Source organism: Amblyraja radiata, chromosome 16 (genome assembly GCF_010909765.2).
Source record: "Amblyraja radiata isolate CabotCenter1 chromosome 16, sAmbRad1.1.pri, whole genome shotgun sequence".
NCBI lineage: Eukaryota > Metazoa > Chordata > Chondrichthyes > Rajiformes > Rajidae > Amblyraja > Amblyraja radiata.
This window is the reverse complement of record NC_045971.1, coordinates 1,086,831-1,113,419: the sequence shown is the minus strand read 5'-3', so window position 1 is coordinate 1,113,419 and position 26,589 is coordinate 1,086,831. Positions and strand designations below refer to the sequence as shown.

At 49.1% G+C, this 26,589-nt stretch overlaps 1 protein-coding gene across 3 annotated transcripts; it reads left to right on the top strand.

The window, feature by feature from the left end:
• The first annotated feature begins 15,706 nt into the window (after window positions 1-15,706).
• LOC116981773 (keratin, type I cytoskeletal 47 kDa-like) lies at window positions 15,707-25,375 on the top strand. Of its 3 annotated transcripts, XM_033034850.1 has the most exons (9): window positions 15,886-15,981; window positions 16,021-16,227; window positions 16,585-16,667; window positions 17,816-17,972; window positions 19,092-19,253; window positions 20,481-20,606; window positions 20,694-20,908; window positions 22,889-22,962; window positions 25,174-25,375. In XM_033034850.1, exons 1-9 carry the CDS (start codon window positions 15,919-15,921, stop codon window positions 25,272-25,274), a joined length of 1,188 nt encoding a protein of 395 aa, XP_032890741.1. In that variant the 5' UTR covers window positions 15,886-15,918; the 3' UTR covers window positions 25,275-25,375. The 3 variants fall into 3 exon arrangements, with proteins under 3 accessions (XP_032890739.1, XP_032890740.1, XP_032890741.1); XM_033034848.1 differs by having other exon boundaries at window positions 15,707-16,227; XM_033034849.1 differs by lacking the exon at window positions 25,174-25,375 and adding an exon at window positions 24,063-24,269 and having other exon boundaries at window positions 15,707-16,227.
• Window positions 25,376-26,589: the final 1,214 nt, after the last annotated feature.

The following is a 26,589-nucleotide window of genomic DNA, read 5'->3' as shown; positions in this document are numbered from 1 at the left end:
TGTCCTTCCTCAAATTCGGAGACCAAAACTGTACGCAATACTCCAGATGTGGTCTCACCAGAGCACTATACAGCCCTGAGTGACCAATGCAACAGTCAAGGTTGGCGAAGGTGCAGGTGAACCTGGAAGACCTCTACAGGTAATTGGATGGAGGTGAGGGAAGAAGTACGTTGCAGGGGCAAGTAGTGATGCCATGGGTGGATGCGTGGACCAGGGCTGGAGGGGCGGTTGTGGTTGGGTCCTTTTGGAGGAAGTGGTGAAGGTTGCAGTGTTGCATGCGGAGCTGCAGTTTGTTCCGCATGGTCCAACGCTGATGGTGAGGAGCAGTTTGTTTAATTCCCTCCAATACAGTTAATCAAACTTTACAGCTTTCTTAACTCACAACTGTGACACGTTTTACAAGCCTGGGCCTTTGGCGCTGTGAGGCAGCAACTCTACTGCTGTGCCACCCATGTCTTCCAGAGATGCTACCTGACACTCTGAGATACTTAGCACTTTGTGGTTACTGAGTACAGGAGTTGGGACGTTACATTACAACGAAACAAGAAGATGTACAGTCACGGCAGATGTGCGGCGTGGTGGTGCAGCAGTAGAGTTGCTGCCTTACAACACTTCACAGCGCCACAGACCTGGGTTTGTTCCTGACTACGGGTGCTGTCTGTGTGGAGTTTGCATTCGCCTCGTGACCTCCGAGATCTTCGGTTTTCTCCCACGCTCGAAAGACTTGTAGGTTGATTGGCCTGATAAATGTAAATTGTCCCGAGTGTGTGCAGGATAGTGCCAATGTGGGGGGCTCACTGATCGATGGGCCGAAGGGCCTGTTTCCGCAATGTGTGTCTAAACTAAACTAAGATGGTACAATCGCAGTTGGATCGTGGTTGTGTGCAGTTTATAGGAAAAATGATAAAAACCAGAGAGGATACAGAAAATGTTGACACGGGTGTTGGTGGAATCGGGGGCCTTGAGTTATGAGGAGGCTGTAGGCGGGGATTGTTTTCCCTGAAACAGGTTTATAAAATCACAGTCTTTTTCCCAGGGGTAGGGGTGCATTATAGGGCACAGGCAGGCTTAATGTGAGAGGGGAAAGATTTAAATGGCAAAGCCATCAGCATAATCAAGGATGAGTTACACCCTGGTCACTCCCTCTTCTCCCCTCTCCCATCGGGCAATGGGTGTGAAACGCACACCTCCAGATTCAGGGACAGTTTCTCCCCAGCTGTTATCAGGCAACTGAATCATCCTACCACAACTAGAGAGCAAGCAGTGCTGAACTACTATCTACCTCATTGGTGACCATCCTTGATCAGACTTCACTGGCTTTATCTTGCAGTAAGCGTTATACACTGTGCACGGCTCAATTGTAATCCTGTATTGTCTTTCCGCTGACTGGTTAGCATGCAACAAAAGCTTTCCACTGTACCTCGGTACACGTGACAATAAACTGAACTCTGTAACTCCCAGCTTGTCCATTTAGAAACCTTGTTATTGTTTTGATGTAATGAGGAGGTAGCCATGATCCCAGGGTCCTCGCTGCCCAGCGACCATAAAACAAATGCGGGATTGGTCAATTTGCGTCCGACCTCAATGTCAAACGTACATTGATCGGACAATTACTACTCGGAAAATTGGACGTTTTTCGCATATTTTTTAAAAATGTGCAGGTTTTGGTGTCGACGAGTTTCAGGTGTCAGGTGTGATTTATATAATATTTTAACACAATATGTTAAACATTCAGGTAGTTCTGTGAGTTGGGTCACGAACTTGAAGGAAATAGCTCCTCGGCCCACAGCCTATTTGTGCATTATCTCTGTAGCGACAGATTTTCATATCTTTCAGGTAATTAGCACCCTAGCCGCTAACTGGATGAGAATGGTTGAAGGGGGTGTTTTCGAAACGCATGCGAGCTCACTCACAGAGACCTTCAGAACTTCTTCACAGATTCAAAACACAGTCTTTTGATGAATAAATGCTTTATTGTCGATAGAAAATAGTAAGATACGTCCAAATTTCTTCCAACTCGTTACTACAATCTTCATCGAACTCCAGCTTATTACTTTAAACATTAGAAAACTCCTCGTGTCTCTGTAACACTGGCATGGTCTCCTTTAAAACTCCCATGATCTGGCATGGTCCCGCATGTGGCCCGCATGGTCAAAGGGTTAACCTTCTTCCCGCGCTCTCCAAACGACACTAAAAACATGGCCAGAGTGAGCAACACCGGAAATTGGAGGAACAGCACCTCATATTCCGCTTGGGGAGTCTGCATCCTGGGGGCATGAACATGGAATTCTCCCAATTTTGTTAGTCCTTGCTATCTCCTCCCATCCCTCAGCCCTCCTGCTGTCTCCTCCCATCCCCCAGCCTTCGAGCTCCTCCTCCTTTTTCCTTCCTTCTCCCCCCCCCCCCCCACCCCCGATCAGTCTGAAGAAGGGTTTCGGCCCGAAACGTTGCCTATTTCCTTCGCTCCATAGACGCTGCTGCACCCGCTGAGTTTCTCCAGCCTTTTTGTCTACCTTCGATTTTCCAGCATCTGCAGTTCCTTCTTAAACACTAAAAACTAAACTTCTGCGCAAGCATCTTAGCTCCAAACACGCCCAAAAACTCGTCATAAATCCCACCCACATTATAACGGGCAGTCTAAAATTTAAAGGCACATGCCATCCTCAATGACATGCAAAACAGGCCAAATGGCCACTACAATCTGTGTCTAGTACCTCTGTGCTATCCCAGGCCTCCAGTCATTGTTCCCCTTCATCTCCGTCAGTCCCACAATGTTCTTCAGCTGCAGCTCGTGTCAACACCACAACCACATACTTATCTATAAAACATACACTTTTTTAAGATAGAAAAGCAGATGATTCCAAATACAAGTGTTGGTCATTTCAATCAGGAAAGTTAGTATTTGAACTGGACAGAGGTGCCGATGTCTGCGATCCCATTTTTCTGCTCCCAGAAAGGAAATCATTTGGAAACGACTGAAGATTTTACATAACAAGGCCATTCGGCCCAATCCCGCTCCATGTGATGTAAATGCTCGGAACTAACGTCATCTTTTATTCCAGTTCCCCCCAAATGGAGGATTTTGCTGTCTTGTAAGCCTGGGATGTCAGGACTTTCATATGAAGAAAGACTGGATAGACTCGGCTTGTACTCGCTAGAATTTAGAAGATTGAGGGGGGATCTTATAGAAACGTACAAAATTCTTACGGGGTTGGACAGGCTAGATGCAGGAAGATTGTTCCCGATGTTGGGGAAGTCCAGAACAAGGGGTCACAGTTTATGGATAAGGGGGAAGTCTTTTAGGACCGAGATGAGAAAAACATTTTTCACACAGAGAGTGGTGAATCTGTGGAATTCTCTGCCACAGAAGGTAGTTGAGGCCAGTTCATTGGCTATATTTAAGAGGGAGTTAGATGTGGCCCTTGTGGCTAAAGGGATCAGGGGGTATGGAGAGAAGGCAGGTACAGGATACTGAGTTGGATGATCAGCCATGATCATATTGAATGGCGGTGCAGGCTCGAAGGGCCGAATGGCCTACTCCTGCACCTATTTTCTATGTTTCTATGTAGAACACTCTGGGAGACGTACTGAACTAAACACACCAGGAACTCAGCGGGTCAGGCGGCATCTATGGAGGGAATGGTCCGACAATGTTTCGGGGAATGCTCTGTGTTCTGTTTCACAGAAACATGGCTCACCCACAGCTCCCCAGACACAGCGGTCCAGCCTGAAGGGTTCTCCATCCATCGCATGGACCGTACACTGGCCTCTGGGAAAGGGAGAGGAGGGGGCGTCTGCCTCATGGTCAACTCTGCGTGGTGCTCAGACATGGCAGTCCTGTCCAACTCCTGCTCTCCACACCTGGAACAACTGGCGGTGAAGTGCCGTCCCTTCTATCTCCCGAGGGAATTCACCTCCATCATGCTGACCACGGTCTACATCCCACCCCAGGCAGACGTCCGTCTGGCACTGGAGGAGCTGCAGGCCATGGTCAACAAACACCAGACGTCTTACGCCGAGGCATTTACCACCATTGCTGGGGACTTCAATAAAGCCAAACTGAAGAAATCGCTCACAAACTTCCATCAACATGTCTCCTGCTGCACCAGAGGACCTAACACCCTCGACCACTGCTACACCACCATCAAGAATGCCTATCGTTCTATCCCTCGCCCTCACTTCGGCAAGTCCAACCATACCGCGGTGCTGCTTCTTCCTGCCTACAGGCAGCAATTGAAGAGCCCACCCCCAGAAGTGAGGACAGCACAGAGCTGGTCGGGGGGGGGGGGGGGGCAGAAGAACAACTCCAGGACTGTTTGGAGTCTGTAGACTGGGAAATGTTCAAGGACTCGGCAACGGACCTGAACGAATGCGCCACAGTCGTTACAGACTTCGTAAAGAAATGTGTGGAGGACTGCATCCCTACAGAAACCTTCTGAGTGTTTCCTAACTAGAAGCCTTGGATGAACTTTGAGATCCGCACTGTTCTGAAGACCAGACACCGGGCATTCATGTCCGCAGACACAGAGGTCTACAAGATGTCCAGATACGACCTTGGTAAGGCCATCAAAAAGGCCAAAAGGGACTTCTGCTCCAAACTGGAGGATGAGACAGATGTTCGGCAGCTGTGGCAGGGTCTGAATGCAATCACTTCCTACAAGGCGAAATCAGGAGGCAGCTCGAATGTCGGTGAAACATCACTCCCTGACGAGCTCAATGCGTTTTACGCACGCTTTGACAGGGAGAATACTGATGTGCCTTCCAGAGCCCCCATTCGCTGTGATGGCATTTCAGTCTCAGTCACAGAGGCCGACGTCAGGAAATCCTTCAGAGGGGTGAACCCCCGAAAAGCTCCTGGACCTGATGACATACCCGGTCGTGTTCTAAAAACCTGTGCGGACCAACTGGCTGGAGTTTGTACGGACATTTTCAACCTCTCACTTCTGAGGTCTGAGGTTCCCACCTGCTTTAAAAGGGCATCAATTATACCGGAGCCCAAGAAGAGCAAGGTGACATGCCTCAATGACTATCGACCAGTGGCACTAACGTCTGTGGTGATGAAGTGCTTTGAGAGGTTGATTATGACGCAAATCAACTCATACCACAAAACACCTGGACCCACTGCAGTTCGCTTACCTCCACAACAGATCAACGGTGGATGCGATCTCGCTGGCCCTCCACTCCGCTCTGGACCACTTGGACAACAAAAACTCATATGTCAGGCTGTTATTCATTGATTACAGCTCGGCATTCAACACAATCATCCCCTCCAAGCTGGTTACCAAACTCGCAGAACTGGGTCTCTGCGCATCCCTCTGCAACTGGATCCTTGACTTCCTCATTCACAGACCACAGTCTGTTCGTATTGGTGGAAATGTGTCAGCCTTGGTAACAATCAGCACGGGAGCACCTCAAGGCTGCGTGCTCAGCCCCCTGCTGTACTCCCTCTATACTCAAGACTACGTAGCCAGTCACAGTGCGAACTCCATCATCAAGTTCGCTGACGACACCACTGTTGTGGGGCGTATCACTGATGGGGATGAGTCCGAGTATAGAAGAGAGATCGAGCAACTGTCCATATGGTGCCAGCGCAATAACCTGGCCCTCAACACCAGCAAAACCAAGGAACTGATTGTGGACTTTGGAAGGAGTAGGAGGGGGACCCACAGCCCCATTTATATCAACGGGTCGATGGTTGAAAGGGTCAAGAGCTTCAAATTCCTGGGCGTGCATTTTTATGAAGATCTCTCCTGGTCCAAGAACACTGATGCAATTACAAAGAAAGCACATCAGCGCCTCTACTTCCTGAGAAGATTATGGAGAATCGGTTTGTCAAGGAGGACTCTCTCTAACTTCTACAGGTGCACAGTCGAGAGCATGCTGACCGGTTGCATCGTGGCTTGGTTCGGCAACTTAAGCGCCCAGGAGCGGAAAAGGCTGCATAAAGTTGTAAACACTGCCCAGTCCATCATCGGCTCTGACCTTCCTACCATCGAGGGGATCTATCGTAGTCGCTGCCTCAAAAAGGCAGCCAGCATCATCAAGGACCCACACCATCCTGGCCACTCACTCATATCCCCGCTACCTTCAGGTCGAAGGTACAGGAGCCTGAAGACTGCAACAACCAGGTTCAGGAATAACTACTTCCCCACAGCCATCAACAGACTATTAAACTCAACTCAAACAAAAATCTGAACTTTAATAACCTATTGCACTTTATTTGCTTATTTATGTGTGTGTGTATATATATTCAATGGTATATGGACACACTGATCTATTCTGTATTTATTCATGCCTACTATATTCTGTTGTGCTGAAGCAAAGAATTTCATTGTCCTATCTGGGACACATGACAATAAACTCTCTTGAATCTTGAATCTTGGGTCGGGACCCTTCTTCAGACTGATGATTGAAAGAGATCGAGGGATGTAATAATTAGTGAGTAGGGAGGAACTGCAGATGCTGGATTATACCAAAGGTAGGCAACAAGTCTTGGAGTAACTCAGCGGGTCAGGCAGCGTCTCTGGAGAAAAAAACATGGGTGATGTTTTGGGTCCGAAGAAGGGTTCACCCATCCATTTCTCCAGAGATGCTGCCTGAACCGCTGAGTGGTCATAGAAAGATAGAAAATAGGTGCAGGAGTAGGCCATTCGGCCCATCGAGCCGGCACTGCCATCCAATATGATCATGGCTGCTCATCGGTACATGGCTGTACCCCGTTCTTACTTTCTCCCCATATCCCCTGATTCAGTTAGCCCTAAGAGTTATATCTAGCTCTCTCTTGAATACATCCAGTGAATTGGCCTCCACTGCCTTCTGTGGCAGAGAATTCCACAGATTCACAACTGTCCTGTAACGATTAGACTTCACACACACTGCTGTACTGTAGACGGGCACCAGGGGGAGCTTTGTGACTGCAGAATATGGACGAGGTGCACTAATTCAGAGCCCAGTAGATAAAACTGTTTGGAGGGGGTGAAACAGGAACATAGGACCTGCTGGATCTCCCAGTAGCTAAACATCTTAATTCCTCTTCCCATTCTGTCCTGGGCCTCCTCCATTGCCACTGGAAGAACTGCACCTTATATTCTGCTTAGGTAGCTTACACACAATGTTATGGACATTGATGTCTTCAATTTTGGGAAACTAACCAACCATACCCCCCCCCCCCCCTTCTACACTGTGCCCCACCTGGGTGTGCACACATTTCGCTCATATTACCACCTTCTCTTTGCCCTTTCCTCCCTACTTCCACGTATATCCCATCTCCTGGCTTCACATTTCATGCTCCGTCTCTCCTCATCTCACAGCCTTTGTCTTTTTTCCATCACTGGCCTTTGTCCATTCAACCCCCAACCTTGCCCCCCCTCACCAGTATCCACCTATCACTTGGACAGGCAGCATCTCTGGAGAGAAGGAATGGGTGACGTTTCTTCAGTCTGAAGAAGGGTCTCGACCCGAAACGTCACCCATTCCTTCTCCCCAGAGGTGCTGCCTGTCCCGCTGAGTTACTCCAGCATTTTGTGTCTACCTTCAATTTAAACCAGCATCTGCAGTTCCTTCCTCCACCTATCACTTGCCTGGCATTGTCCTGACCCCACCTCTTTCAGCTGTTTATTCCCCCCCCCCCCCCCCCCATACAGTCTGAAGAAGGGTCTCAACCTTCCGGGCGTGCTGAGTTGCTCCAGCACTCTCTGTCTATCTTTCTTAACCAGCGTCTCTAGTTACTTGTGTCAACATAGGAAATGGAGCAGCAGTTGCCACGTTAGATGGTGAAATGTTGCGCGCAGCTGGGAGAAGCACTCTGTACTCTTTACAAATTGCCATTGGATCTTAACATCCATCTTAGGGGACAAAGGCATTAAGTTTAATGTGCTGGAAAGGCTGCAGAGAAGATTTACGAGGATGTTACCAGGACCCGAGGGCCTGAGCTACGGGGAGAGGTTGGGCAGGTTAGGACTTTATTCGTTGGAGCGCAGATGAGAGGTGATCTTGTCGATAGGGTAGATACAGAGTCAGGTATCCAGAGTGGAGGAATTAAGAACCAGAGGACATGGATTTAAGGTGAAAGAGGAATCTGAGGGGCAACCTTTTCACACAGAGGGTGGTGGGTTTATGGAATTAGGTGCTAGAGAAGGTAGTTGAGGCAGAGACTGTAACAACAAAGACATTTGGACAGGTACTTGGATAGGAAAGGTTTAGAGGGAGATGGGCCAAATATGGGCAGGTGGGACTAATGTAGATGGGGCACATTGGTCGGCGTAAGCAAGTTGGGCCAATGGGCCTGTTTCTGTGCTGTATGAGTCTTTGATTCCATGACTGTGACTCTGTGTCTCTGTGTCTCTGTGACTCTGTGCCTCTGTGTCTCTGTGTCTGTGTCTCTGTGTCTCTGTGACTCTGTGTCTCTGTGACTCTGTGTCTCTGTGTCTCTGTGTCTCTGTGTCTGTGTCTCTGTGTCTCTGTGTCTCTGTGACTCTGTGTCTCTGTGACTCTGTGTCTCTGTGTCTGTATCTCTGTATCTCCGTGTCTCCGTATCTCCGTGTCTCTGTGTCTCTGTATCTCTGTATCTCTGTGTCTCTGTGACTCTTTGTCTGTGTCTCTGTGACTCTGTGTCTCTATGTCTGTGTCTGTGTCTCTGTGTCTCTGTGACTCTGTGACTCCGTGTCTCTGTGTCTCTGTGTCTCTGTGACTCTGTGTCTCTGTGACTCTGTGTCTCTGTGTCTGTGTCTCTGTGTCTGTGTGTCTCTGTGTCTCTGTGTCTCTGTGTCTCTGTCCCTAGAACAGGTTTACAGGGTTATGAGCCAAGCGCAGGCAGTTGGGACTAGTGTAGATGAGCCATGTTGGTCGGTGTGGGCAAGTTGGGCCGAAGGGCCTGCTCTCACATCGTGTGACATTGTGGCCGACTAGGAAAAGGGGAGATGCAGCGAGACCTGGGTGTCATGGTACACCAGTCATTGAAAGTGGGCATGCAGGTGCAGCAGGCAGTGAAGAAAGCGAATGGTATGTTAGCTTTCATAGCAAAAGGATTTGAGTATAGGAGCAGGGAGGTTCTACTGCAGTTGTACAGGGTCTTGGTGAGACCACACCTGGAGTATTGCATACAGTTTTGGTCTCCAAATCTGAGGAAGGACATTATTGCCATAGAGGGAGTGCAGAGAAGGTTCACCAGACTGATTCCTGGGATGTCAGGACTGTCTTATGAAGAAAGACTGGATAGACTTGGTTTATACTCTCTAGAATTTAGGAGATTGAGAGGGGATCTTATAGAAACTTACAAAATTCTTAAGGGGTTGGACAGGCTAGATGCAGGAAGATTGCTCCCGATGTTGGGGAAGTCCAGGACAAGGGGTCACAGCTTAAGGATAAGGGGGAAATCCTTTAAAACCGAGATGAGAAGAACTTTTTTCACACAGAGAGTGGTGAATCTCTGGAACTCCCTGCCACAGAGGGTAGTCGAGGCCAGTTCATTGGCTATATTTAAGAGGGAGTTAGATGTGGCCCTTGTGGCTAAGGGGATCAGAGGGTATGGAGAGAAGGCAGGTACGGGATACTGAGTTGGATGATCAGCCATGATCATATTGAATGGCGGTGCAGGCTCGAAGGGCCGAATGGCCTACTCCTGCACCTAATTTCTATGTTTCTATGTTCCTATGTGACTCTTTGATTATGGCATCTGCATACTACTTTGAATGGATGCAGTTTGTCTTGGCTGCCCCAGGTAAGGTTGCTGGACTTTGAGGAGTGACCAGCTTCACTGACTTCCCCCAGGGATGGTCCACGTGTCCACGAGGAGATTAGTTTATCTTGGCATTGTTCGGCACGGGCATCATGGGTCAATGTCCTGTGCTGTCTTGTTTTATGTTCCAGAGTTTAACTTTCAGCCACCACCCAACTGAGATGTGACTTTCTCCCCCCCAGCACAATCATCAGATAATTACCTCCCTCCCATACTCTGTACAACACAACAGCCCTGAACTGGTTCATCAAGGTGCAGTCACTCCGTGCAGGTGTACCTGCAGATCTCCACCTATATCCATAAAGTTGAATTGTCCGGATGCCTTTTATCAAGTCTTTTATAAAATTAAAGTAGACACCCATTCTTACACAATGCACTGGTGAAATCAAAATAGTGAAACTCTGCTAATCTGAAATGCTCAATAATTTTAATTCACATTTAGATATTACAATAGACCAATAAGCCTTGTATGAATGAAGACCAGAGAATGGTCCCGATCTGAAATGCCGTCTGTCCATTCCCTCCACCGATGCTGCCTGACCTGCTGAGTTACTCCAGCATTTTGTGCTGTGCTCAATCTTAAAATGAACCTGGTAAGTTTCAGGTATGCCTGGGAAACAGAAGCAGCAAGTTACAGGGAGCACAGGAGCCTTGAGCACTGGTGGGTTTGTGCGTTAGTGAAGGTAGACTAAAATGCTGGAGAAACTCAGCGGGTGAGGCAGCATCTATGGAGCGAAGGAAATAGGCGACGTTTCGGGTCGAGACCCTTCTTCAGACATTAGTGCATTAGTGAGTTGGGTTACATTAGTGAGGTAGTGTGCATTAGTGAGCTAGTGTGCATTAGTGAGCTAGAGAGCATTAGAACACTGGTGGGTTAGGGATCATTAGTGGGGTAGAGTGCACCTTTAGGATGGTACTAGACCCACCATGAGGTAGAGGTGAGCCAGGTGTTGAACCATCGTGTTTCTGAATTCCCTGATAGAGGATAATCACAATGTTAACAGCTACTCCCTGGCTGTTAACACAGCCCACCACGGCCATGGGCCAGGTTCCCTTGTCACCCAGTCCCCTCGCTGGGCAAAGCCCTTTATTCGCCTCGGTGTGCTATTTCATACATTGGTCAAGCTGCACTGAATGGGACCCCTCTGAAGTTTGGGGTTGTAAAGGACATCGTGAGTGAGTGTGTCTTTCAGAGTCTCGGGGCCAAAGGTCTGTGCAAGCAAGTCTGTGCAGCAGCTTCTTTGACCACAGCACAATTAACAAATTGCCAGCAGTTAAGAAAGTCCCGATCTGAAACATCACCTATCCATGTTCTCCACAGATGCTGCCTGGCCCGCTGAGTTATGGTGCATCAGCATCTGTGGAGCTAAGGAAATAGGCAACGTTTTGGGCCGAAACTCTTCTGGAAATAGGCAACGTATCGGGCTGAAACCCGGAAGGGTTTCGGCCCGAAACGTTGCCTATTTCCTTAGCTCCATAGATGCTGCTGCACCCGCTGAGTTACTGCAGCACTCTGTGAAACATCACCTATCCATGTTCTCCACAGATGCTGCCTGACCCGCTGAGTTACTCCAGCACTCTGTGAAACGTCACCTATTCATGTTCTCCACAGATGCTGCCTGACCCGCTGAGTTACTCCAGCACTCTGTGGATTTTTGGATAGCTTTCTCTTGATTATGATAATCAAGGGACAAAGATAGGAAAGGAACAGTAAAATAATATAATAACATTATGGATATTTTGATCTTTAAAGTCCAAGGCAAATTCAGTTGAAATATTGTATGCGAAGATTTGCCGATGCATGCAAAATTAAATGGTGTTCTCCTCGTTGCTGCTCATTCCTCTGTGGTTATGAAAATATGTCCACCCTTTCCCAAAGATCCATGGTCTGCGGGGAATTACTGCAAACTTTCTTGTCTTGAAAATTTCTTGTCAAGTTCTAACTTGAGATTTGAACAATTTTCTTTCGCTGATGTCACTGTGAAATTTAAACTCTAACTACATGTCTTTCAAGTCTTTGTCTCGGGTGTAGCTGACAGTGACTGGGAGTGGCAGCTCCCCAGGCAAGAACAGCCTCGCTGTACACAGGTGCCCACTGCCTCTCCAATGAAGTTAAGTAATTACACAAGTGGGGATTAATGCTGACCTTATTATTGCCAAAAAAATCCCAGAAACTGCTGGCATCGTGCATTCTGTTGATTTTGAAAGTCGGGTACGCCCGTGAATCGGACTACTGAGTTTTCAAATCATTGATAACGTGCGTGAGCCTTCACCGAATTCTTACAATTATAGTATGGCGCAACACAAATGTGGATTTAAACCCAATTATGGGTTGGGTGAAGTGGGCGGGGGGCGGGGGGGGGGTGCGAGTACAGGTATATCTCCATTTTTTTTCTTTTTTTTTGCTTTCCTCTCTCATATCTTTATTCACTTTGGCCACACTATCTTGGTCGTCTAGGGATCCTATCTTTCCCCTTTTCACTTTTTCCCTCTCTTGTTCTGTTCCCTCATTTTCAGGTTGAAAAGGTCAAAATTGAAGCTGTATAATTTTACACGCCGAATGTTTCATTCTTGTACAATTGCTTCTAATAAAAATAATTTTTAAAAAAAATAATAAAGTGCGTGAGATTTAACATCATGACTAATTGGACTGCTCATACAATGAACAGGTGCAGGCATGGCCAACTGAATAGCCCCCAGCTGACCAGTATAACATTCCAGAGGATCACATTCACTGCTTCTCCCACCCCTCCTTAACCATCCCAGCTTCCCCTCACGTTTGCAGAAGCCTCTCTCCACTACTTTAGTCCAGTTTGTTATTGCCATGTGTACAGAGGTACAGTGGCAAGCTTTTTGTTGCATGCTAACCAGTCAGCAGAAAGACCTACATGGTTACAATCCAGCCATCCACAGCGCACAGATACAGGATAAATAGAATAACGTGTAGTGCAACATAAAGTCCAGTAAAGTCCGATTAAAGATAATCCGAGGGTCTCCAATGAGGGAGATGGGAGGTCAGGACTACTCTCTAGTTGGTGAAATGATGGTTCAGTTGCCCGATGACAGCTGGGAGGAAACTGTCCCACGTGGCATTTAGGCGACAACTTTCACATCAAATAAAGACACAGAGTGCTGGAGTCACTCTGGTGACATCTCTGGAGTACATGGGCAAGTGACGTTTTGGATCGAGACCCTTCTTCCCGCAGAAAGGTCCTGCCCCGAGACGTCACCTATTCATGCTCTTCGTAAATGCTGCCTGCCCTGCTGAGTTACTCCAGCACTTTGCGTCTTTTTTTGGTAAACCAGCACATGCAGTTCCCTGTGTGGAAACGTTCACGTTCTTGGTTTGTCACAGAATGGCTTGCAACTGTTGAGTTGCCGCTTTGTAGAGATCCCGGTGGCCACAGGGAATGTGGCCTCGGCGCATCTCACCAAGACTAACCCAGGCTGCCAACACTCTGCACTGATCCAGGGGCGGCCAGGTGTAGTTTGCACTGATCCAGGTGTAGTCTGCACTGATACAGGTGTGGCCAGGTGTAGTTTGCACTGATCCAGGTGTAGTCTGCACTGATCCAGGTGCGGCCAGGTGTAGTTTGCACTGATCCAGGTTTGGCCAGGTGTAGTTTGCACTGATCCAGGTTTGGCCAGGTGTAGTCTGCACTGGTCCAGGTTTGGCCAGGTGTAGTCTGCACTGATCCTGGTGCAGCCAGGTGTAGTCTGCACTGATCCTGGTGTAGTCTGCACTGATCCAGGTGCGGCCAGGTGTAGTTTGCACTGATCCAGGTGTACTCTGCACTGGGCCAGGTCAGTGTGGGAATGGGAGGGGTAGTTAAAGTGTTTAGCAACCGGGAGATCAGGTAGGTCGAAGCGGACTGAGCGGAGGTGTTCAGCGAAATGTTCGCCGAGCCCGCGCTTGGTCTCGCCGATGTACAGGAGTCAACAGCGGATACAGTAGATAAGGTTGGAGGAGGTGCAACCTGAAAGGTCTGTCGGGGTCCTTGGTCAGAGTTGAGGGTGGGGGGAAGTATAGGACTTCCACTGCAACACCTGTCCAAGTACCCCGACAGTCTTTTCACCCATTCCTTCTCTCTAGAGATGCTGCCTGTCCCGCTGAGTTACTCCAGCATTTTGTGTCTGTCTTCGATTTAAACCAGCGTCTGCCGTTCCTTCTTACACATCAGTGTTGGCGGCTCTGTGGGAGGGAGGAGTGGGCTCGGAAACAATGGATAAGGTGTTCGCCTCACCTGTGTTGTCCAATGTGCTCCGTTCATGGGAAGAAAGATCAGTGAATTGTGTAGCAACCTTCACCTCCCCATGGTAGAATGGTCACCACACAGAAGGCGGCCATTCAGGCAATGAGGCCGTCTCTTTACACAGAGGGTGGTGGGTGTATGGAACGAGGTCGTTGAGGCAGGGACTATCACAACATTTAAGAGACTTTTGGACTTTAGGTTCGTGGATAGGGTGTGAGGGGAAGGAGTGTGTGGGGGGGGGGGGGGGCGGACTATTGAATAGAAACATAGAAATTAGGTGCAGGAGTAGGCCATTCGGCCCTTCGAGCCTGCACCGCCATTCGATATGATCATGGCTGATCATCCAACTCAGTATCCCATCCCTGCCTTCTCTCCATACCCCCTGATCCCTTTAGCCACAAGGGCCACATCTAACTCCCTCTTAAATATAGCCAATGAACTGACCTCAACTACCTTCTGTGGCAGAGAATTCCAGAGATTCACCACTCTCTGTGTGAAAAATGATTTTATCATCTCGGTCCTAAAAGATTTCCCCCTTATCCTTAAACTGTGACCCCTAGTTCTAGACTTCCCCAACATCGGGAATAATCTTCCTGCATCTAGACTGTCCAACCCCTTAAGGATTTTGTAAGTTTCTATAAGATCCCCCCTCAGTCTTCTGAATTCCAGCGTGTACAAGCCGAGTCTAGCCAGTCTTTCTTCATATGAAAGTCCTGCCATCCCAGGAATCAGTCAGGAATCTAGTATCAGTAGGCCACTCGGCCCCTCGCGTTGACTCCATCAGAAATTGGAGTCGGAACCGGAGCCGAAGCTTGTACGTGAGGTAACGTGAGGATATCCCTCTGCTGTCGCTGGAACCTGGAACGCTGACACTCCGCGCGGGTTCGACATTGTGTTGGTTATCTTTGAAAGAAGGCCTTTCAAACGAGTCTGGGGAATGGTCTCATAGAAACATAGACAATAGGTACAGGACTGGGCCAATCGACCCTTCCAGCCAGCACCGCCATTCAATATGATCATAGCTGATCATCCTAAATCAGTACCCCGTTCCTGCTTTCTCCCCATATCCCTTGATTCCGTTAGCCCGAAGAGCTAAATCTAACTCTCTCTTGAAAACATCCAGTGAATTGTCCTCCACTGCCTTCTGTTGCAGAGAATTCCACAGATTCTCAACTCTCTGGGTGGAAACGTTTTTCCCCATCTCAGTCCTAAATGGCCGACCCCTTATTCTTAAACCGTGACCCCTGGTTCTGGACTCCCCCAACATGGGGAATATTTTTCCTGCATCTAGCCTGTCCAATCCTTTAAGAATGTTATATGTTTCGATAAGAGACCCTCTCATCCTGCTGAATTCCGGTGAATACAAGCCCAGTTGATCCAGTCTTTCATCTCGACTCGAAACTTCACATATTCCTTATCTCCAGAGATGTCGTCTGTCCCGCTGAGTTACTCCAGCATTTTGTGTCTATCTTCGGTGTAAACCTGCACCTGCAGTTCCCCACTGGGAGTGGGGTTGGCGCGGCTACTCCGGGTTAAGTCAGTAGGACAAGACTGCCGCTCACTCTGGGCGTGTCCCATGGGAAGCAGGTGGACCCATACCGCCCGCGGAGAGCAGCCTGTCCGGGTCCCCACGGCGCCAGGAGCGATTCACGCCCACAAGTTGGGCGGAGGTAGCGGGGCGGGACGGGACGGGACGGGCTATAAAGCGGGCTGCAGCGATGGGCGGGCGGGCAGCGCCGACTTACCACTAACTGCAACATCATGAGTTACCAGCAAAGATCCAGCGGCTCCAGAAGCTTTAGCTCGAAGAGTATGGGGGGCTACGGTGGCGGCGGTGGCGGCAGCCGCGGCAGCAGCAGCTTCTCCTCCCGCGGCTCCAGCTCCGGGATGGGCATGGGCGCCGGCTTCAGCCGCGGCTCCAGCTCCGGGATGAGCTTGGGCTTCGGCTCCGGCTCCAGCTCCGGGTTGGGCTTCGGCTCCGGCTCCGGCTCCAGCTCCAGTATGAGCTTTGCGATGAGTAGCTCCGGGATGGGCTCCGGCTCCGGACTCTTCAACAACGAGAAGCAGACGATGCAGGATTTGAACGACCGCCTTGCCCACTACCTGGACATGGTGCGCGCCCTGGAGAAGTCCAACTCCGAGCTGGAGATCCAGATCCGCACACACTCCGAGAAGCACGCCGCCGTCCAACGCGACTACAGCGCTTACTGGGTCACCATCAGCGGCCTGCGCGACCAGGTAACCGGGCGCCGGACCCCACCGGGGGGTGGGAGAGAGAGGGGGGGGGGGGCTCAGTTACTCAAGAAGGAGCTAAGGACAGAGAGACTGGGGAGGGGGCCAGGAGGGCGGAGGGAGGGGAGACTGTGAGAGAGTGGGGACGGGCGGGGGGGATGTGGGGAGGGAGGGTGGGCGAGGGGATGTGGGGAGGGAGTGTTGAGGGAGGGAGGGTGGGCGGGGGGGATGTGGGGAGGGTGGGCGAGGGGATGTGGGGAGGGTGGGCGAGGGGATGTGGGGAGGGGGTGTGGGAGGGGGTGTTGAGGCGCCGGGCCGGGCCGGGCAGGGACACGGACTAACCCACCAACCTGCTCCACACAGATCACCGACATGATCCTCGGCAACTCGGGCTACATGCTCCAGGTGGACAACTCCAAACTCGCAGCCGAGGACTTCAGAAGCAAGTGAGTGACCCCCACCCCGTCCAACCACCCTCCCCCTCCCCATCCCGCTCCCCGCCCCGTCCCCTCTGGCGCTGCGCCACCTTGCCGGCAGTGGAGCCAGCCCAACACCTTTCCTTCTCCCGCATCCACGGCACCGGTAGAGCTGCTGCCTCCAGAGCGCCAGCCACTCGGGTTCCATCCCGACCTCGGGCGCTGTCTGTACGGAGTTTGCACGTTCTCCCCGTGACCGTGTGAGATTCCTCCGGGTGCTCCGGTTTCCTCCACATCCCAAAGACGTGCACTGTAGACAGTTTAACTTTAATCACCCACAGTCTTGTCTTAGACTGGAGAACTTGCAAACAAAGGCTTTTCACGGGACCTTGGTACATGTGACAATAATGCATTAAATTGTAATAAAACTAAGAATCAGTGATGTAATGGAATCGCTCTGTGGGCTGGCATAGATTTGATGGGCTGAATAGCATGCTTCAATGTCAATAGGCAATAGCTGCAGGAGTGGGCCATTCGGCTCTTCTAGTCAGCACCGCCATTCAATGTGATCATGGCTGATCATCCCCAATCAGTACCCCGTTCCTGCCTTCTCCCCATATCCCCTGACTCCGCTTTCTTTAGGAGCCCTATCTAGCTCTCTCTTGGAAACTGGCCTCCACCGCCCTCTGAGGCAGAGAATTCCACAGACTCACAACTCTCTGTGTGAAAAAGTGTTTCTTCATCTCTGTTCTAAATGGTTTACCCCTTATTCTTAAACTGTGGCCCCTGGTTCTGGACTCCCCCAACACCGGGAACACGTTTCCTGCCTCTAGCGTGTCCAAGCCCTTAATAATCGTATGTGTTTCAATAAGATCAAGTCAAGTCAAGAGAGTTTATTGTCATGTGTCCCAGACATGACAATGAAATTCTTGCTTGCTGCAGCACAACATAGTATTGTAAGCATTAATACAGAACAGTTCAGTGTGTCTATATAACATAGACCATATATATATATATATATATATACACATAAATAAACAAGTAAATAAGATCATGTCTCGTAAGGGACGTGGGAAGTTGCCCACCACATATCTCCCTTCAGGAGATCAGTCAGATAGTTAATGCAACATCTTCCAAAATATCTCGCGTTGATGGCCACTCTCTTCCCAACTCGACAGGTACGAGAACGAGCTGACCATTCGCATGTCAGTGGAGAATGACATCAATGGCCTCCGCTCCATGTTGGACAACATGACCATGGACAAGAGCCAGCTGGAGATGGACATCGAGAACCTGAAGGAGGAGCTCATTTACATCAGGAAAAACCACGAGGATGTAAGTAATGGTTTAGTCTAGTTTAGAGAAACAACGCGGAAACAGGCCCTTCGGCCCATCATGTCCGCGCCGCCATGCGATCCCCGCACACCCACACTATCCTACACATACTTGGGACAATTTTTTTTTACGCATAGGCCAAGCCAATTAACCTACATACCTGTTTAAGAAGGAACTGCAGATGCTGGAAAATCGAAGGTAGACAAAAGTGCTGGAGAAACTCAGCGGGTGCAGCAGCATCTATGGAGCGAAGGAAATAGGCAACGTTTTGGGCCGAAACCCTTTGGGTTTCGGCCCGAAACGTTGCCTATTTCCTATAGTGGAGATTGTTCAACTCTTTGCATGGAGCGGAGGAAATAGGCAATGTTACCTATTCCCTTCGCTCCATAGATGCTGCTGCACCCGCTGAGTTTCTCCAGCTTTTTTTGTGAACCTACATGACTGTACGTCTTTGGGGTGTGGGAGGAAACCGAGGATCTCGGAGAAAACCCACGTGGTCAGGAGGAGAGCATGGCTTGGACTGAGTGCATGCGGAGAGGATGTTTCAACTAGTGGGAGAGGCTAGGACCAGAGGGCACAGCCTCAGAATTAAAGGACGTTCCTTTAGGAAACGGATGAGGAGAATTTTTTTTAGTCAGAGGATGGTGAATTTGTGGAATTCATTGCTGCAGAAGGCTGTGGAGGCCAAGGCAATGGATTATCAGAGATCATAGATTCTTGATTAGTACGAGTGTCAAGGTATGGGGAGAAGGCAGGAGAATGGGGTTAGGAGGGAGAGATAGATCAGCCATGATTGAATGGTGGAGTAGACTTGATGGGCCGAATGGCTTAATTCTGCTCCTATCACTCATGAACATGAATTTAATGGGGAAGTAAGTAACAAGTGCATTCAAAAGAGAGTTAATATTTAGCTCTTGGGGCTAACGGAATCAAGGGATATGGAGAGAAGGCAGGAATGGGATTCTGATTGTGGATGATCAACTATGATCACATTGAATGGCGGTGCTGGCTCGAAGGGTAGAATGGCCTACTCCTGCACCTATTGTCTATGTTTCTGTGTAAGTGCCTTTATCCATAAATGTATCAAATAACTAAAACCGCTGAACGCTCTCCCCACAGGAGATGAAAGGTATGCGTACTCAGGTGGCTGGCAACGTCTCAGTGGATGTGAAGACTGAACAAGAATTCAACTTGCTCGCGGCTATGGAAGAAATTCGTGCAAAATATGAGGCTGCAGCCAAGAAGAACAAGGATGATCTGGAAAACTGGTACAAGGAACAGGTAATGGGAGACTCTGTGCTGCCTGGTCTGCTGTCTCATCTGGGGCATGTTGGCCGGTGTGGGCAAGTTGGGCCGAAGGGCCTGTTTCCACACCCTCTCACCCTATCTAGTCTCACCTCAGCATCTTCCCATGATGACTCCTACATGGGCCACAAACTCACTGCTCTACCCACGGGCACCTCTTCACGCCTCTTCTATCACTGAATAGAACATAGCTAACCCATGCTCAAGTCCTCACTTCCATTTATATGGACTCGGGGGATTAACACTTGACATTTTAACAATTGCCAAGGTGGAAAAGAGTTTGGGTTCCTGGTAATTGTTTCTTAATGTTGGCATTGAGTTAGTTGACCAACGAGCCTGTTTGACTCTGACCCTCTACTCTGCCCATCCACTCGCCCCCATTCCACACTCCAGTGTCTGTGACACTTCCTTCAACACAACTGCAACGAGGGAATAAACAAACTGGACAAATCTAGTCATATGCATTGGTGCGGGTTGCTCAAACACCTCCACCTGAAACGTTGCCCTCTTCTCCCCAACATTCTTTGACACTTAAACAAGAGTTGCTTCAATGGCATGACACTGCCTGCCCCCACCAATACGCATGTCCGCGCATTCCAGGCATTCACTCGTCACTGTGTGTAAGAAACATTCCCCCTTTCATCTTTAAAGCTTTGCTCCATACTCTAGCTATATCCGCCATGGGGGATGAAAAGGGTTCTAACTGTCCACCCGCTTATAACTTCGCCTCTCGTAACTTCACAAGAATGTTAAATTGTCATAAGGATTACTGATGCAACAACATTCTTACTGGCAGCAACATAACAGCCTTGTAAGCACAAGACACACAGATAATATATAATAAACCGAGAGACCAGAATCAATCAAATCGCGTTTGCCCAATCTTGCCTTGTACCTAATGCCCTCTAATCAAGGCAGCAATCCGTCTGTCTGTCCCGCTGAGTAACTCCAGCATATTGTGTCAGTCTGACGAAGGGTCTCGACCCGAAATGGCCCCCATTCTTTCTCTCCAGAGATGCTGCCTGTCCCACTGAGTTAGTCCAGCATTTTGTGCCTATCTTCAACATTCGGGCAAACCTCTCCAAAGTGTCCACTCCCTCGCTGTATTCGGGCAAGCTGAGCTGCACGCTGGGCTCCAAGTGCAGTCTCACCAACGTGCTATCAGGCTCCTGTTCACACGAGTGTGTTCTTTATCTGTTTCAGTGCGTGACTGTGGAGCTGCAAATCTCTGTCAATGCTGGAGCTGTTGATGCGGAGAAGTCGCAGCTGAGTGAGCTGAGACGCACCTTGCAGGGACTCGAGACTGAGTTCCAGACCTACATGAGTATGGTGAGTCGAGTGGACAGTTGCTCAGCCACCGCCCGGTCACCTGGAACCCCACCCTCTCTCTCTCACTGTTCTCTCTTGCCTTTGCAGATTTCATCCCTGGAGCAGAACCTCAATGGCATAGAGTTACGCTACTCTACCGAGAGGAGCAAGATTGAGATGAAGGTCAACACTCTGGAAATGGAACTGACCGAACTCCGCGGTAGAATCATGACGCAGACCGATGAATACGCGGTGCTGCTGAATATCAAATGCATACTGGAGACGGAAATCGCCACCTACCGCAGGCTGCTTGGTGGATACGGGTAAGGAAAATGGATAAGATCGACACAAAAAGCTGGAGTAACTCGGCGGGCAGGGGAGCGTCTCCTGAGGAAATAAATGGGTAATGTTTCGGGGCGAGATCCTTGATGGTGGCGATAGGTGGATACAGTTGAGGGGGGCTTTGAAAGGGGGAAAGTTGGGAAAAGAACATAGATAGAGACAGAAAGTGCAAAATAAGGATAAGAACTGTGAAAACAGAATAAAGGAATATAGGTGGAAAGGGAGGGGGCAGGGGAGAAATATGTGCATCTGGGTGGGCATTTGGGGGGGGGGGGGTGTTTACCTGAAATTGGAGAATTCCATTGGGTTCTACTCGACCCAAGTGAAATGTGAAGTGGTCTCATTTACTTCAGTAGAGAAAATATAATTGTTTATTAAACTGGGAAACATTCATTTAGTTCAGTTTAGCGATATAGCGCAGACACAGGCCCTTCGGCCCATCGAGTCCGCGTTGACCAGCGCTCACCCAGTACACTAGTACTATCCTACACACTAGGGACAATATTACTTTGTAATTAACCTACAAACCTGCACGTCTTTGGAGTGTGGGAGGAAACCGGAGCTCCCGGACAAAACCCACGCAGGTCACGGGGAGAACGTACACACTCCGTACAGACAACATCCATAGTCAGGATCGAACCCGGGTCTCTGGCGCTGTGAGGCAGCAGCTCTACCCGCTGCTCCACCGTGCCACCAGTGACATTAAACTTCCCCAAGGATGCCCGGTGATCTGAGTGTTTGTTCATTCAGTAATTCACAAGCATGATCCCAGGAATGAGTGGGTTTACCTATGATGAGCGTTTGTCGGCACTGGGCCTGCAGTTGCTGGAGTTTAGAAGAATGAGGGGTGACCTCATTGAAACGTACAGAATAGTGAAAGGCCCGGATAGAGTGGATGTGGAGAGGATGTGTCCACCAGTGGGAGAGTCTAGGACTAGAGATCACAGCCTCGGAATTAAAGGATGTTCTTTTAGGAAGGAGATGAGGAGACATGTCTTTAGTCAGAGGGCGGTGAATCTGTGGAATTCTTTGCCACAGAAAGCTGTCAAGGATTATCAGGAAAATTGAATTGATGGCTCGATGGGCCGAATGGCGTAATTCTACACCTATAATTTGTGAATTTGTGAAATGAGGAACTGCAGATATCAAAGATAGACAGAGATAAGTGTGTGGGTTGGTCAGTGGGCTCGGCAGCATTTATAGACAAAAAAGGTTGGGTGATGTTACGGGTCGGGATCCTTCCTCAGACTGACAGTAATTTGCTTTGTGTATCCTGCGCTTGTGGTAGAATGATATATCATTGCATGTGCTGCCCACACAGAGGCACGCACACGCGTACACACGCACACGCACGCACACGCACACACTCACACACACACACACACACACACCTACACGCACACACCTACACGCACACATGCGCACACACACACACACACACACCTACATACACACGCACACACACGCACGCACACACTCACACACACACACACACACACACACACACCTACACGCACACATGCGCACACACACACACCTACATACACACGCACACACACGCATGCACACACACACGCACACACACACACATGCACGCACGCACGCACACACGCACGCACACACACGCATACATACACACACACACACACCTACATACACGCACACACACACCTACATACACGCACGCACACACACGCGCACACACACCTACACGCACGCACACGCACACACACACGCATACATACACACACACACTTACATACACGCACACACACATCTACATACACACACACGCACACATACACACTCACACACACACACTTACACACACACGCCTACATACACACACACACACACACACACACACGCGCACACACACACACACACACACACGTGCGCACACCAGGCCGCTGTGAATTGCCTGAAGTACAAGATCATGCTTTGCTCTTTGTTTCCTGTAGGCACGCAACACAAATAACAGCATCAACAACATCCACAACAAGGGTGCAAGAAGTGGTCAAAGAAGAAGTTCCCAGTGAGTTGGAGATTCTTTTCCACTTTAGTTTACAGCGCAGAAACAGGCCCTTCGGCCCACCGAGTGCGCACCGTAGTCCCTGCTACCGGTGTGTGTAGGGTAGTATGGTCGTGAGAGGTCATAGCATCTTTCTGGTCGCCGCTGAATTTCCAACATGTTGAAAATTGCGGCGACCTATGACGGGTGCCGGCAGTCGCCTGTAACGGTCGCATAAGTGGGACAGGCCCTTAAGGCAGCAACTCTACCGCTGCGCCACTGTGCTGCCCTACATCTCCTCAATGTGGTGAGGCCAGGACAATTGGTGCAACTGAGGGAGGTCATTACTGCAGAGGTAACCATGACTCAAGCTGTGCAGGGAAGAACTGATGATGCTGGTTCTCTGCAAGACGCTGGAAGGTAAGACCCAAAACGCTGGAGTAACTCAGCGGGACCGGCCGAATCTCTGGAGAGAAGGAATGGGTGACGATTCGGGTCGTACATAACAGAGACGTGCGGTCAGGGGCGGCAGGAGGAGGCAGAGCCTCACCTGTCATACTCCCAATTAAAATAGCTGTTAAGAAAAGTGAAGAAAAATTATAATAACATAAAATAGATATAAAGATTTTTCCACTGATCTGTGTTATAAATGTCATTTCTATTTGAATCTAAATCATTTTTTATCGTAAAAATCACAAAACTTGCGCAGCTCCGCTGCAAATACAGGGAGAGATGAGAGGTGAGGCAGTGGCGAGCTGAGCCTCCCCTCTCATTGCGCAACCCCTTAGAAACTGCATGGAGCGCGGGCAATAAGCGTGTGCCTGGTACTATCTCTATGTATGTCACCAATGTAATGTGTGTAAACCCCTTCCATAGTCCAGGTAGCTTATTTCACATATAAATATAATACATTTGTGCTCGCTGGTCTCTTCATAAAACTGCATTGAAAAAGCACCAGGGGATGCAGCGATCACGTCTGCCTCACAAGGGGGCGTGACAACACAATTGCTACATAATTGTGGGCAGAATTATAATATCATAATTCTGTCGTCTATAACTGTGGATTGTTTCACTCCTGCGTCCGGCAGATGATTGAATGAAATGATTGATGTTTTTGCTTGTAGAAGAACCTGTTATTACAAAGAGATTGAAGTATATCGAGGTGTGCGAGGTTATTGTCGATGGACAGGTGGTATCTACTCAATCTCAGACGGTCAAAAGTTAAGCACAAGTTTAGAGAACAAGAAGAAAGATCTTCAGAAGCGACGGACACCGACGTCAATGATTTTACACTCTGTATCTCTGGGATATGAATAAAGTTTTGTGTAAAAACAGCCAGCTGAGTAGTCTGTTCAATACTCCAGTCCCCACCTCCGCACCCTTTCAAACTGACCACAACAGCACGGTGCTCTCTCTCTCCTTCTCTCTCTCTCTCCTTCTCACTCTCTCCTCATTCTCTCTCTCCTCATTCTCTCTCTCCTCATTCTCTCTCTCCTCATTCTCTCTCTCCTCATTCTCTCTCCTTTTCTCTATCTCCTTCTCTCTCTCTCTCTCCTTCTCTCCTTCTCTCTCTCTCCTTCTCTCTCTCTCCTTTTCTCTATCTCCTCTTTCTCCTTCTCTCTCTCTCTCCTCTCTCTCTCCCCATTCTCTCTCCTCTCTCTCTCCCCATTCTCTCTCTTCTCTCTCTCACCTCCCTCTCTCTCCCCTCTCTCTCCCCACTCTCTCTCTCTCCCTCTCTCTCTCCCTACACTCTCTCTCCCCTTCTCCCTCTCCCCTTCACCCTCTCCCCTTCTCTCTCTCATTCCCTCCCTCTCCCCTTCTCTCTCTCTCACCCCTTCCCTCTCTCTCTCCCATTCTCTCTCTCCCCTTCTCCCTCTCCCCTCTCCCTGTCTCTCCCACCCTCTCTCCCACCCTCTCTCCCCCCTCTCTCCCCCCTCTCTCCCCCTCTCTCCCCCCTCTCTCCCCCTCTCTCCCCTCTCTCCCCCTCTCTCTCTCCCCCCTCTCTCTCTCTCTCCCCCCCTCCTCCTCCTCTCCCCCCCCCCCCCCCCGGAGCTGCAGTGATCTATACAGGGAGGCCCGGGCCACTGATACTGGCCATTGACCTGACCGCAAGCCACTGCTACATAATTGTGGGCAGAATTATAATATCATAAATCTGTTGTGTATAACTGTGGATTGTTTCACTCCTGCGTCCGGCAGATGATTGAATGAAATGATTGATGTTTTTGCTTGTAGAAGAACCTGTTATTACAAAGAGAACGAAGGTTATCGAGGTGCACGAGGTTATTGTCGATGGACAGGTGGTGTCTTGTCAAACTCAGACGGTCAAAAGTTAAGCACAAGTTTAGAGAAGAAGAAGAAAGATCTTCAGAAGCGACGGACACTGACGTCAATGATTTTACACTCTGTATCTCTGGGATATGAATAAAGTTTTGGGTAAAAACAGCCAGCTGAGTAGTCTGTTCAATACTCCAGTCCCCACCTCCGCACCCTTTCAAACTGACCACAACCGCACGTTGCCAGCTCCCTGTCCACTCCTGAGCTGCGATGTTCTATAGGTGAAGGCTCTCACCTGGCCTTTCAAAAGCAAGGCTTCCCTCTTTTGGAAATCGCCGCAGCATAGAAAGAGGCCCTTCGGCCCAACTCATCCATGCTGCCATCTAAGCTAGCCCCTATTGTCCACATTTGGTCCATATCCCTTTAAACCTTTCCTATCCATATACCTGTCCAAGTGTCTATTAAATGTTGCTATAGCCCCTGCCTCACCTACCTCATGTGGCTGCTGGTTCCATACACCTGTGTGGAATGATAGCGGAGTTTGTGTATGTCATGTGGCATCTCCAGTCTGTAACATAGAAACATGGAAAATAGGTGCAGGAGTAGGCCATTCGGCCCTTCGCGCCAGCACCGCCATTCAAAATGATCATGGCTGATCATCCACAATCAGTACCCCGTTCCTGTTTTCTCCCCATATCCCTTGATCCCGTTAGCCCTAAGAGCTAAATTTAATTGGCTCGGATAGAGTAACATATGATACTTAAAGGGTTGACAGTGGAGATGCAATGGCGAAGATTTAAACACCACACAAACTCCAGAAATTTGTTCTTATTCTTGGTCCTCCAAAATATTCCAAAAATGGAATTGAAACTGGAGGTGGCGGAGGGCGGACTGAAGCAAGGAGCGCTGTTAGAGCCAAAATATTCTTCCTTGTCTGGTGAGAAAATAAAACTGGGAAAACGGCACAACCTGGACAGGCGAGGGAAGTCAAGTATTGTGTTAAAGCCAAGGAAGAGGAATGTAGACTGGCCAGAAGAAGCAGCAAACCAGAACTCTACAAAGGACAAAGTGGGGGGGAAAAGCATGAAAGAAAGCTTGAGGGGAATATAAAAACTGACTGTAAAGGTTTCTTTCGATGGTTGAAAGGGGAACAATTAAAGATGCACGTTGGTCTCTTACAGTCAGAGACAGATGGATTTATTATTCAGTATTAGTATTCAGTATTTACTTTAATGTCATTTTAACTGAGTAAACTAACGTACACAGAAGAAACTAAAAAAATGTTTCTCAATCAGTTCCCGTCAGTGCAGTTAATAAAAACAGAATAAATACATATAGCTTTAAAATTAAAATTAACATATCTAAAATAGGCCT

Bases quoted from the DNA above. Each gene is read 5' to 3' on its own strand.
- LOC116981773 (XM_033034848.1), top strand. From the start codon at position 15,751: ATGAGTTACCAGCAAAGATCCAGCGGCTCCAGAAGCTTTAGCTCGAAG. The intron at 17,973-19,091 runs GTAAGTAATGGT...CTCTCCCCACAG, and splicing joins TCAGGAAAAACCACGAGGAT to GAGATGAAAGGTATGCGTAC. The intron at 20,909-22,888 runs GTAAGGAAAATG...TGTTTCCTGTAG, and splicing joins AGGCTGCTTGGTGGATACGG to GCACGCAACACAAATAACAG.